The sequence below is a fragment of the Aotus nancymaae genome, unplaced genomic scaffold, assembly GCF_030222135.1.
Source record: "Aotus nancymaae isolate 86718 unplaced genomic scaffold, 86718_ANA_hifiasm-v0.15.2.pri h1tg000011l, whole genome shotgun sequence".
Classification (NCBI taxonomy): Eukaryota; Metazoa; Chordata; class Mammalia; order Primates; family Aotidae; genus Aotus; species Aotus nancymaae.
This window is the reverse complement of record NW_026988422.1, coordinates 86,997,309-87,010,670: the sequence shown is the minus strand read 5'-3', so window position 1 is coordinate 87,010,670 and position 13,362 is coordinate 86,997,309. Positions and strand designations below refer to the sequence as shown.

General features: G+C 42.1%; 1 protein-coding gene and 1 non-coding gene across 6 annotated transcripts in view; both read left to right on the top strand.

Moving 5' to 3' along the window:
• PPP1R13B (protein phosphatase 1 regulatory subunit 13B) overlaps window positions 1-13,362 on the top strand; it is a 116,075-nt gene that overhangs the window by 48,523 nt on the left and 54,190 nt on the right. For 4 of the 5 annotated variants that reach the window (XM_064375255.1, XM_064375257.1, XM_064375254.1 and 1 more), the window contains exon 2: window positions 145-292. In XM_064375255.1, the coding sequence (XP_064231325.1) occupies window positions 145-292 (148 nt within the window). Of the gene's footprint in view, window positions 1-144; window positions 293-6,075; window positions 6,203-13,362 lie in introns of those variants that run through there. The other variant, XM_064375259.1, reaches the window with a different exon arrangement.
• Window positions 365-443, top strand: LOC135274454 (small nucleolar RNA SNORD51). The gene has a single exon (XR_010342278.1). It is a non-coding gene; the product is annotated as a small nucleolar RNA SNORD51 (small nucleolar RNA).

Below are 13,362 nucleotides of genomic sequence, written 5' to 3'. Positions count from 1 at the left end.
TAGAATCAGCTTATCTATTATTATTTCCAGAAAATAATCCTGTAGGCATTTTTTTTGCGGGGGTGGAGGGATCACTTTAAATTTACAGATTATTCTCTTCGTCATAAGGAATCTAAATTATAGCTTTAATCTTTTCTCTTACAGATGATATTAACCGTTTTCTTGAGCAACAATGAACAGATTTTAACAGAAGTTCCTATAACACCAGAAACAACCTGTCGAGATGTCGTAGAATTTTGCAAGGAACCTGGAGAAGGCAGCTGCCATTTAGCTGAAGTGTGGAGGGGAAATGGTATGTATTAGGTTCTGTAAAGGGAAATGGTATGTATTAGGTTCTGTAAAGGTTGTTACATGTATTCAAATCACCATTACATGTTACATGTATTCAAATCACCATCTTTTAGCTAAGCTTGTGATGGATTTGCTTTTTTTCTGATAAAGCTGGGGGAAAAAAGACAACTAAGTACATATAATTTAGTGTTTATTAAATGGAAAATATTGCTTCTAGTTCTTAGTTATCTGTGGTAATAAAGAATTGAGTAATTAAAATAAATAATTATATTGCACAGGGCTGGGTTTTACAAAATGCTTTTTTGTATACTTTTTTGTTTGTTGATTTGTTTGTTTTTGAGGCGGCGTCTCACTCTGTCACCAGGCTAGAGTGCAGTGGCGTGATCTTCGGCTCACTGCAACCTCTGCCTCCCAGGTTCAAGTGATTCTCTTGCCTCAGTCTCCTGAGTAGCCGGGACTATAGGCACGTGCGACCACACCCAGCCAGTTTTTGCATTTTTAGTAGAGACGAGTTTCACCATGTTGGCCAGGGTGGTCTCGATCTCCTGACCTCGTGATCCACCCTCCTCAACCTCCCAAAGTACTGGGATTACAGGTGTGAGCCACCTTGCCCTGCCTTTTTTTTTTTTTTTTTTTTGGAGGCAGGATCTCACTCACTCTCCCAGGCCAGAGTGATAGATGTTTGGGTTGTCTCTTTTTTTTTTTTTTTTTTTTGGCTGTTATGAATAATGCTCCTATGACCTTTCATGTAGAAGGCTTTTTTTGTTGTTTTTTGAGAAGGAGTCTCACTCTGTCGCCAGGCTGGAGTGCAGTGGAGAAATCTCGGCTCACTGCAGCCTCCGCCTTCCAGGTTCAAGTGATTCCCCTGCCTTAGCCTCCCAAGTAGCTGGGACTACAGGCACGCGACACCATGCCTAGTTAATTTTTTGTATTTTAGTAGAGATGGAGTTTTACCATGTTGGCCAGGATGGTCTCGATTTCCTGACCTCGCACTCCACCTGCCTTGGCCTCCCAAAGTGCTGGGATTATAGGCGTGCGCCATTGTGCCTGACCCCTACAAGTTGTTTTTGGTTTTGTTTTTTGTTTTCCACGACGGAGCCTTGCTCTGTCCCCCAGAGTGGAGTGCAGTGGCATGATCTTGGCTCACTGCAACCTCCACCTCCTGGGTTCAAAGGATTCTTGTGCCTCAACCTCCCAGGTAGCTGGGGCTACAGGCACACACCACCACACCTGGCTAATTTTTTGTATTTTTAGTAGGTTTTGCCATGTTGCCCCAGCTGGTCTTAAACTCCTGAGCTCAGGCAGTCCACCTACCTTGGCCTCCAAAGTGCTAGGATTACAGGCATGAGCTACCATGGCTGGCCCTGTACGAGTTTTTGTACGGACATATATTTTCATATCTCTTAGGTATAAACCTAGGAATTCCTGGGTTATATGGTAATTCTGTGTTTAACCTTTTCAAGAACCACCAGACTATTTCCTGATGCAGTTGCTTCATTTTACATTCCCTGCAGTCGTATATGATGTGGGGAATTTCTCCACATTCTCATCAACACTTGATACTGTCTGCTTGATTTTAGCCATCCTAGTTGTTGTGAAGATATGTCTTACTGTGGTTTTGATTTGCATTTTCCTAATGACTAATGATGGTGAACATTTTTTCATGTGCATATATTGGCCATTTGCATATCTTCTTTGGAGAAATGTCTATTCCGTTCTTTTGCCCTTTTTTTTTTTGAGACCAGGTCTTGCTCTATTGCCCAGGCTGGAGTACAGTGGCACAATCCTGGCTCACTGCATCCTCCAGTTTCTGGGCTTAAGCAGTGCTCCCACCTCAGCCTCCTGAGTAGCTGGGACTACAGGCCTGCACCACCATGCCTGGCTAATTTTTGTGGAAACAGGCTTTTGCCATGTTGCCCAGGCTGGTCTGGAACTCCTGGGCTCAAGTGATCCACCTGCCTCAGCCTCTCAAAGTGCTGGGATTACAGGTGTGAACCACTGTGCCCCATCCCATTGCCCATTTAAAAAATGGGTTATTTGTGTTTTTGTCACTGAATTGTAAAAGTTGTTTATGTATTCTAGATACAAGTCCCCTTATTAGGTATATAAATTTCAAATTTTTTTGCAAGGTTTTGTGCTTTTTAATGTTATCTTTAGAAATCAGAGTAAAGAATTTTAAGGATACATGGAGAGAAACTTGACTTTATAAACATTGGATTGTTACTAAATTAGAAGTAAAAGGACAGGCCCTCAATTGTTAGCCTAATGACAGCTGCAGGAAACAAGTAGTTAAGTAATTGTAATTACCTTTTTTTTTATCTTGAGACAGAATTTCCCTCTTGTTGCCCAGGCTGGAGTACAATGGAGTGATCTGGGTTCACTGCAATCTCCTTCTTCTGGGTTCAAGCAGTTCTCCCGTCTCAGCCTCCCGAGTAGCTGGGATTACAGGCATGCACCACCATGCCCGGCTAATTTTTGTATTTTTAGTAGAGACAGGGTTTCTCCATGTTGGTCAGGCTTGTCTCAAACTCCTGACCTCAGGTGATCCGCCCTCCTTTGCCTCCCAAAGTGCTGGGATTACAGTCATGAGCCACTGTGCCCAGCCTTGTAATTAACGTTTTTAAGGGGAACAATGTTAGAACCTAATCATTCATTCCATTGTTTTTCTCTTTAGCCTCTTAGCACTTTGTGCTCTGTTACCTGTTACCAGTTCTTTTTTTATTTTTTATTTATTTATTTTTTTGAGACGGAGTTTCACTCTTGTTACCCAGGCTGGAGTGCAATGGCGTGATCTCGGCTCACCGCAACCTCCGCCTCCTGGGTTGAGGCAATTCTCCTGCCTCAGCCTCCTGAGTAGCTGGGATTACAGGCACACACCACCATGCCCAGCTAATTTTTTGTATTTTTAGTAGAGACAGGGTTTCACCATGTTGACCAGGATGGTCTCGATCTCTTGACCTCGTGATCCACCCGCCTCGGCCTCCCAAAGTGCTGGGATTACAGGTGTGAGCCACCGCGCCCAGCCTGTTACCAGTTCTAATTCCTCATCTGCCTTCCCATTGTAAGGGAATAACATTTTTACATAAGTATTAGAGCCCCGAAAGGTCTATGGCCGCTTGAGAATGCTTATCTCCTTCATATGAGTCATTCAGTTGGTGCTGTCCTTGTCTCCAAGCCCATCCCAAATCATAACTCTCAGTTTTACCTCCTCAAGGATGAGGACTACCACCCCTGGAGCACAGAGTCTCACAGCACAGTACATTTATCATGGCTTTTGTATATGTTCTTTCATTGTCTAGAACAATCCCTAGGAGCTTGGCTAACATCTATTCTTTGCCTCTCATCCCTTCTGTGAATCTCAAAGGGTGTTAAGTGTCCCTCCCTCCCTGTGTGCTAATACTGTTGTAGTATTTATCAAAACATGATATAGGCTGGGAATGGTGGCTCATGCCTATAATCCCAGCACTCTGGAAGGCCAAGGTGGGTAGATAACTTGAGGCCAGGAGTTCAAGACCAGTGTGGCCAGCATGGCAAAACCCTGTTTCTACTAAAAATACACAAATTGGCCAGGCATGGTGGCACACGCCTGTAGTCCCAGCTACTTGGGAGACAAGAGAATTGCTTGAACTCGGGAGACAGAGGCTGCAGTGAGCTGAGATTGCACCACTGTATTCCAGCCTGGGCAACAGAGGAAGACTCTATCTCAAAAAAACCCAAAAAACATAATATAGTAGTAGTTTTTATCTCTGTCTTGTTGGACTAAAATTCCCGAAGGCGGGAACTTGTCTGTTTGTTCACCATTATATCACCAATGCCCAGCCTCTAGTGCTCATAGCAGGCACTTAGTAAACACAGATTAGTAAGTAAAACGGCCAGCAAAGCTGGATCTAGGAAGAAGAGAAGGTAACTTCCAGTGGATGCCAATCCAAGGGAGAGGGAAAGCACTTCAACAGCCTTTCTCAGTCCTTTTACCTAGAGGATTTTTTTTTTTTAGGTTTCATAGAAGCCTCACATAAAAATTATTGCACCTGACTGGGCACAGTGGCTCATGCCTGTAATCCCAGCACTCTGGGAGTCTGAGATGGGTGGATCATGATCAGGAGTTCAAGAACAGCCTGACCAACGTGGTGAAACCCCATCTCTACTAAAAATATAAAAAATTAGCCGGGCGTGATCATGGGCACCTGTAATCCCAGCTACTTGGGAGGCTGAGGCAGGAGAATCACTTGAAACCGGGAGGTGGAGGTTGCAGTGAGCTGAGATCACACCACTGCACTCCAGCCTCTGTGACAGAGCAAGACTCTGACTCAAAAAAAAAAAAAAAAAATTATTGCACCTGGCCAGGGGTGATGGCTCATGCCTGTAATCCCAACACTTTGACACTTTGGGAGGCTGAGGTGGGTGGATCACCTGAGGTCAGGAGTTTGAGACCAGGCTGGCCAACATGGTAAAGCCCTGTCTCTACTAAAAATACAAAAAATTAGCCGGGCGTGGTGGTGGGCACCTGTAATCCCAGCTACTTGGAAGGCTGAGGCAGGAGAATCCTTTGAACCTAGGAGGCGGAGGTTGCAGTGAGCCGAGATTGTGCCATTGCACTCCAGCCTGGGCAACAGGAGTGAAACTCTGTCTCAAAAAAAAAAAAAAAAAAAAAAAAATTATTGCAACCATAACTACTGGCAGTATGATCAGTATGTCATAGATAGAATCCTTCAATAGTAATTATCAATGCTTTCCAGTAGAGCTATTTCACTGTGAATCTGTACATTATTACTTTGCTAACGCTGCCATAATGAAGTGCCACAGACTGGCAATTTGTTAACAATAATTTGTTAATTTGTTAACAATAATTAATGTTCTCACAGTGACGGAGGCTAGAAGTCTGAGATGAAGGTGTCAGCAGGCTTGGTTTATTCTGAGGTCTCTCTTCTTGACTTGTTGATGGTTGTCTTCTCTTCCCTATGTCTTCCCTCCATGCCTGTCTGTGGATAAGCCTCCTCCTCTTGTAAGGACACTAGTCATATGGGATTAGGGGCCACTTTGCTGATTTCATTTTAACTTCTTGCCTCTTTAAAGATCCTATCTCCAAATACAGTAACATTTTGAGGTACTTGAGGTCAGGACTACAGCAGACTAATTTAGTGGGGACACAGTTCAGCCTTTAACAGTCTATGAATTTGGCCAGGTCATTACGTACTCTGTGTGGTTTCCTTCCCCACACAAGTGTCAGTTCTAGTGCCAGTCAGTAAGGTAGATAGAACCTTCCATTTTTATTTTTTGTTAAATTCGCTACTTGATTTTTTTAAACCTTATTTAATTAAAGTGCCTAAAAGTCTTATAAAAGATTTCCTTTATACAAGATGCTAATTAGGTATATTTTATATTATATGGTATGTATAGGGTGGTTGTATTAGTCCATTTTCATACTGCTATAGAGAACTGCCAGAAATGGAGTAATTCATAAAGGAAAAAAGTTTAATTTACTCACAGTTCTGCATGGTTGGGGAGGCCCCAGGAAACTTATAATCATGGCAGATGGTGAAGGGGAAGCAAGGCACCTTCTTCACAAGGTGGCAGGAAGGAGAATTGTTGAGCAGAGGGGGAAGAGCCCCTCGTAAAACTTTAAAACCATCAGTTTTCTTGAGAACTCACTCACTTCATGAGAAACTACCCCCATGATTCAGTGACCTTCACCTGGTCTCTCCCTTGACATGTGGGGATTATGGGGATTACAATTCAAGATGAGATTTGGGTGGGACACGAAGCCTAACCAGATCAATAGTGTTTTTTCTTTTTCATTTTTTTGAGACAAGGTCTTGCTCAGTTGCCCATGTTAGAGCTAGTGGTGTGATCATAGCTCACTGCAGCCTCAAACTCCTGGGCTCAAGGGGATCCTTCCACTTCAGCCTTCCAGGTAGGTGGGACCACAGGCACACTGCACAGTGCCTGGACAACCCTTTTATTTATTTTTTGTAGATATGGGGTCTTGCCATATTGATCAAGTTGTGTTTTCTACTTTGAAACAGAAATATCGGCTAGACCAACCTAGCCAATATTGTGAAACCCTGTCTCTACTAAAAATGCAAAAATTAGCCGAGCATGGTGGTGGGCACCTGTAGTCCCAGCTACTTGGGAGGCTGAGGAGAATTGCTTGACCCCAGGAGGTGGAGGTTGCAGTGAGCCAAAATTGTGCCACTGCATTCCAGCCAAGACTGGTCAGCAACAGACCAAGACTCCGTCTCAAAAAAAAAAGGCCGAGTGCCATGGCTCACGTCCATAATCCCAGCACTTTAGGAGGCTGAGATAGGCAAATCACAAGGTCAGGAGTTTGAGATCAGCCTGACCAACATGGTGAAACCCCATCTCTACTAAAAATACAAAAAAAATTAGCCGGGCTAAAATTACAGGTGTGGTGGCACACACCTGTAATCCCAGCTACTCAGGAGGCTGAGGCCAGAAAATCACTTGAACCTGGGAGGTGGAGGTTGCAGTGAGCCAAGATCTCGCTATTGCACTCCAGCCTGGGTGACAGAGGAAGACTCTGTCTCAAACAAAAAAAAATTATGTATGAATAGAGGGCAACAATAAATTTCTATTAAATAGCTGGCTTTAGACAAAATGGGTTTTAGTTTTTATTTAAAGTTATGTTCAGACTTGGTATATTTAAATATAGGCTGTAAATTGATTTTAATAAATGTAAAAGTTTATACATTGATTTTAATTAATGTAAAAAAATGAAAATTTATCGACAGTGTTGATTAGTAAAAAAATAAAGCTAAATGATAAGTCAAAGCAATATGAATAAAAATGTGGCCTAAGACACAATTTTATGCAAAACCAAGGAACGTGATTTAGCCAAAAAATGGCCTTGCAGTTATAAAAGGCCAATATACATGCTTTTAAAAATATTTTTTAGGCATATGTGTATATAAAAAATGTTGCTTTCAAAACTAAAAATATAGAATGAAATTTACTTCTTTAATGTTTAACTTGTGATTGTTTACTCTGTAAATACTTAGTTCTGATTTGAGCTTGAGCTAAGCACAAACAGATTTCATTTTCTTTTTTTTTCTTTTTTTTTTGAGTTTCACTCTTGTTACCCAGGCTGGAGTGCAATGGCGCGATCTCGGCTCACCGCAACCTCCGTCTCCTGGGTTCAGGCAATTCTCCTGCCTCAGCCTCCTGAGTAGCTGGGATTACAGGCACACACCACCATGCCCAGCTAATTTTTGCATTTTTAGTAGAGACGGGGTTTCACCATGTTGACCAGGATGGTCTCGATCTCTTGACCTCGTGATCCACCCGTCTCGGCCTCCCAAAGTGCTGGGATTATAGACGTGAGCCACCGCGCCTGGCCAGATTTCATTTTCAACTAAGATGAGACCATGTCTGTCTTGCCTTTTATGTTTGTTAAATAAGACAAAACTAGAACCAGCATGATGGTGCATGCCTTTAGTCCCAGCTACAGTAGGCTGAGGCAGGAGGATCCCTTGAGCCCAGAAGTTCAAGGCTACAGCTACAGTGAGCTATGATCCTATCACTGTACATATCCTGGGTGGCAGAATGAGACCCCATTTCTTAAAGAAAGAAAAAAGTCAGCAGCATAGTGCGAGTTATATTTCTACAAATGGCAAGATTTTCTTTATGCAAATCTAGAATTTAGGAATAGAACAGTAAATTACAATCACATTCACCTTGAATGTGTGCTTAGATTGTAGCTCGCAAAGTATTATCTCTTGTCTCCACATCAGGTTCTTAGGTTGTGCTGAAAATTTAGAGACAGTCTCTCACCCAGCCATAAACTTGTGTTGAGAGAAAGAAAAATAATGTTCACGTTTGTTCTGTGGTGTTCCTATGGTCAGGTGGTTTTCCAGAAGCCTTGGGACTTGCTGATGTTTTTCTTCACTTCTAAGCATAAGTAGCAATGGAAAAATTTCAAGAATTCCTTTTTATTTCTTTAAATTGAGATAATACTTACATATCAGAAAAATCCCCATTTTAAAGTATGTAATCCAGTGACTTTTTAAGTATATTCACATTGTTATACAACCCTTACCGAAGTCTGTACCTACCCATTCTCCCTCCTGCAGTTCCTGGCAGCCACTGTACTTCTTTCTGGCTTTATGTGTTTGAGTATTCTAGGTACCTCGTATAAGTGGAATTACAGAATATGTGGCCTTTTTTGTCTGGCTTTTTTCACATAGAGTATTTTCAAGGTTTATTCATGTTGTCACAAGTATCAGTACTTAATTAATTTATTTATTGTGACAGAATCTCACTCTTGTCGCCCAGGCTGGAGTGCAGTGGCTTCGCCTGTCAGGATCCCAGCACTTTGGGAGGCCGAGGCAAGTGGATCACTTGAGGTCAGGAGTTGGAGACCAGCGTAGCCAACATGGTAAAACTCCATGTCTACAAGAAATACACAAAAATTAGCCAGGCGTGATGGCATGCCTATAATCCCAGCTACTCAGGAGGCTGAGGCACAAGAATTGCTTGAACCTGGGAAGTGGAAGTTGCAGTGAGCTGAGATCATACCACTGTGCTCCAGCCTGGGGGACAGGCTAGAGCACAGTGGTGTGATAAAAAATAAAATAAAATAGGCCCAAGGGAGCTTGTTCACCCCTGTGGCCATGTGAGGACACAATAACAAGGTACAAGAAGGTGCCATCTATAACACAGAAAGCCCTAGCCAGACACTGCATCTGCTGCCACCTTGAGTTTCGACTTCCCAGCCTAATAATCATGAACAACAGATTTCTGGTGTTTATAAATTACCCAGTCTAAAGTATTTTTTTATGGCAGCCTGAACAGACTAAGACAGAGTCCAAATATCCAGCAACTGATGGATAAACAAAATATATCATACAATGGAATATTATTCAGCCATAAAAAAGAATAAAGTGGCCGGGCACAGTGGCTCACACCTGTAATTTCAGCACTTTGGAAGGTCGAGGCAGGCAGATCACCTGAGGTCAGGAATTCAAGACCAGCCTGGTCAACATGGTGAAACTCCATCTCTAATAAAAATATGAAAACTAGCCAGACATAGTGATTCACGCCTATAATCCCAGTTGCTCGGGAGGCTGGGGCAGGAGAAACGCATGAACCCAGGAGGCAAAGGTTGCAGTCCGAGATTGTACCTGGATGATAGAGCAAGACTCTGTCTCCAAAAAAAAAAAAGAATTGCAAAAAATAAAAAATAGGAAAATTACACAATACAGTTCACTTTTAACCTAGCAATGTATATTTTTAAGTGTTCACAATAGTAGAGCCAGGGAGTCAGCTCATGAGGTATAAATATTCTCTAAGTAGAATAAAAAATTCCCTCCAGTATTCCTGTTTCAGAGCTAGAGCTTGTTTGTTCCTATGAATCAGTCATTAGCATATAAAGAGTTGTTGGGGGAGATGTTTCTGGAGGGAGAAGCGAATGCCATCAGCCTGCCATCCTCTCCTTCCTGTGATACTTTTCTCACCAATTACCAACTCCTAATTGAGAATGAACTTTATCGAAGGAACATGGTCCTGTGCACAGGAGACCACTGTTGACATTGGTAACAGGGCTGCTTGGCCATTGTCTATGACTCTAAGCATTAATACCACATTTTGTATGAAGTTCAAAAATGCTAATTTTTTTCAATTATAATATCTCATGATATTATAACTTAGTGATGTCTTATAGAACTCTAGGGTTCTGTAGACTCCCTGAGGAGAAACCCCTCTTTTTTCTTTTGCTTTGGTATTTTGAGACAGGGTCTTGGTCTGTCATCCAGGCTTGAGTGCAGTGGCATTCATAGCTTACTGCAGCCTTGAACTCCTAGGCTAAAGGGATCCTCCTACCTCAGCTTCCTGAGTAGCTGCGATTACAGATGTGCATTACTATGCCTGGCTAATGAGAAACCCTATTTTATAGACTAAGAATATCATGGACTTGCAGTTAAGTAGGACAAATAAACCATCCATGCACCCATATTAATCTTCGTTCTCTCCTGAAATTACACTAAAATTACAATAAAGGGATAAAATAGCTTAAAGCTACAAGGTTAAAGAACAGGATATGATAGCATTATAATATTTTGGAATGTTCAACACAGATGGACAGGTGGTTAATGACAGTAAGTCTGACTCATGCCAAAGCAGCTAGGGAAGTTTAAGAAATTGCAGGTGTTAGTATTTTGAAGACGGTGAGACTAAAAACAGAATTAGCTGAAATCTGTTAACCAATCTATCCCCCAGATTATTCTAGCATTTTTTATCTTTTTTTTTTTTTTTTCATTTTTCTTTTTTTGAGACAGGCTCTTGCTCTGTTACCCAGGCCGGAGTGCAATGTGCAATCATGGCTCGCTGCAGCCTCAACCTCCTGGGTTCAACAGTCCTCCTGCCTCAGCCTCTCCTCTCAAGTAGCTGGGACTACAGGTGTGTGCCGCCACACCCGGCTAATTAAAAAAAAATGTAGCAATTAAGTCTCACTGTGTTTCCCAGACTGGTTTGAACTCCTGGGCTCAAGTGATCCTCCTGCCTCCTAAAGTGCCAGCATTCAGATGTGAGCCACCACACCCAGCCCTAGGGTTTTTTTTTAATATGCCAACTTTTCAGTGCTTCTTGATAGATCACGTGAGCTGATATAAACTTTTTTTTTTTTTTTTTTTGAGATAGAGTCTCACTCTATCACCCAGGCTGGAGTGCAGTACCGCGATCTCAGCTCTTTGCAACCTCCATCTCCCGGGTTCAAGCGATACTCCTGCCTTGGCCTCCTAAATAGGTGGGACTATAAACATGTGCCACCATGCCCGGCTAATTTTTGTATTTTTAGTAGAGATAGGGTTTCGACACATTGTCCAGGTTGGTCTTGAACTCCTAACCTCAGGTGATCCACCTGCCTCAGCCTCCCAAAGAGCTGGGATTACAGGCATGAGCCACCACACCCAGCGTGATACAAACATCTTGATTATGTAAAAGATTTGTTAAGGCTGGGTGTGGTGGTTCATGCCTATAATCCCAGCACTTTGGGCAACCCAGATGGGTAGATCTCTTGAGATCAGGAATTCAAGACCAGCCTGGCCAACGTGGTGAACTCTGTCTCTACAAAAAATTCAAAAAATTAGCTGAGTGTGGTGGTGTGTGCCTGTGGTCCGAGCTACTCAGGAGGCTGAGGTGAGAGGATCGCTTGAGCCAGGGAGGTGAAGGTTGCAGTCAGCTGAGATTCTGCCATTCTACTCCAGCTTGGGCAACAGAGCAAGACTCTGTCTTAAAAAAAAAAGATTAATGGAATAAAGTAGCTTGATAACCATTTGAAGGTTCAAGTCTGTGTGTGAATTGAGGGGAATCATGAGAATCTTTCTTGCCTAAATAACCAAAATAAATTAAAAATTTAAGGACAATGAATGTACAAGATTCAAACCAGCCTTAAGAATTAAGACTGACCAAATTGGGGCATTAGGTCTGTGCTTTGAAGCACCCCTTCTGCTCCAAATTAATAAAAAACTATAGAGAAGGCCAGGTGTGGTGACTCATGCCTGTAATCCCAGCACTTTGGGAGGCCAAGACGGGCGGACCACAAGGTCACAAGATAGAGATCATCTTGGCCAACATGGTGAAACCCCTTCTCTACTAAAAAAAAATACAAAAATTAGCTGGGTGTAGTGGTGCACGCCTGCAGTCCCAGCTACTCGGGAGGCTAAGGCAGGAGAATCCCTTGAACCAGGGAGCCGGAGGTTGCAGTGAGCTGAGATTGTGCCACTATACTCCAGCCTGGTGACAGAATGAGACTCCATCTCAAAAAAAAAAAAAAAACTATACAGAAAATAGATAAAAACTAAAAAAAATTCTCACATTAAAAAAATAAATAGGTGACAATGAAGATTAGCCTCCCTGTGGACCTGCTGTGGAGCAAAAGTACAAGACAGTGAGCAGGACCAAAGCTGTGGTCCTGCTGGCCTCTGCTAGACATAGGCCACAAGGCCAAGAGTTGGTTTCCTGTGGAACTGCAGGACTAAAGGTATGTTCCACCCGAATTAACCCAAGACTAGGCTTTACCACTGGATGCTGGGGTTGCTTCTGGTAAGAATGAATATTAGGCTGGGCACAGTGGCTCACGTCTGTAATCCCAGCACTTTGGGAGGCTGAGGTGGGTGGATCACAAGGTCAGGAGTTCGAGACTAGCCTGGCCTACATAGTGAAACTCTTTCTCTACTAAAAATACAAAAATTAGCTGGGCATGGTGTTGAGCACCTGTAGTCCCAGCTACTTGGGAGGCTGAGGCAGAAGAATCTCTGGAACGCGGGAGACAGAGGTTGCAGTGAGCCAGGATCGAGCCACTGCACTCCAGCCTGGGCGACAGATCGAGACTCTGTCTCAAAAAAAAAATCCATAACTATGTTAACCGTAATAGATTAAATTTACTTATTAAGACAGAGGTACAGATTGGGTAAAAAATAAAATCCAGTTCTGTGCTGTGTAGAAGAGACATACAAGCATAATACCATCAGAAATGTCGACATGAAGGGAAAGGTGAAAAGAAAGCTTTTCTGGCAACATTAATATCAGGCAAAATAAAATGTAAGGTTAAACTGTTAGGATAAAGATGGACATAATAAAAGCAGTGATATATCGAGAAGCTTAAACATTCATAAGTAGATGTACATTTAATGATGTAAACTGAAAAATATAAAGTCAAAATTTATAAAATTATGAGGATGAATTTGGCAAATCTAAAATCAAAATGGGACAGTTGTAGGCATATATCTATTAGACATTAGTAGATCAAACAGTCAAAATAAGATTAGGGAAGATTTGAGCAACACTATTAACAAGGTTTATTTATTAAGTATAGTTGAACCTTGAACAACATGGAGATTGGGGGCACTGACCCCCTGCACAGTTGAAAAACGAGTATAACTTTTGATTCTTCCAAAACCTAACTACTAGTAGCCTTTCGTTGACCAGAAACTTTACTGATAACATAAATAGCCAATTAACACATTTTATATGTCATATGTATTATATACTGTATTATTACAATAAAATAAGCTAGAGAAAAAATGTTATTAAGAAAATCACAAGGAAATGAAAATATAT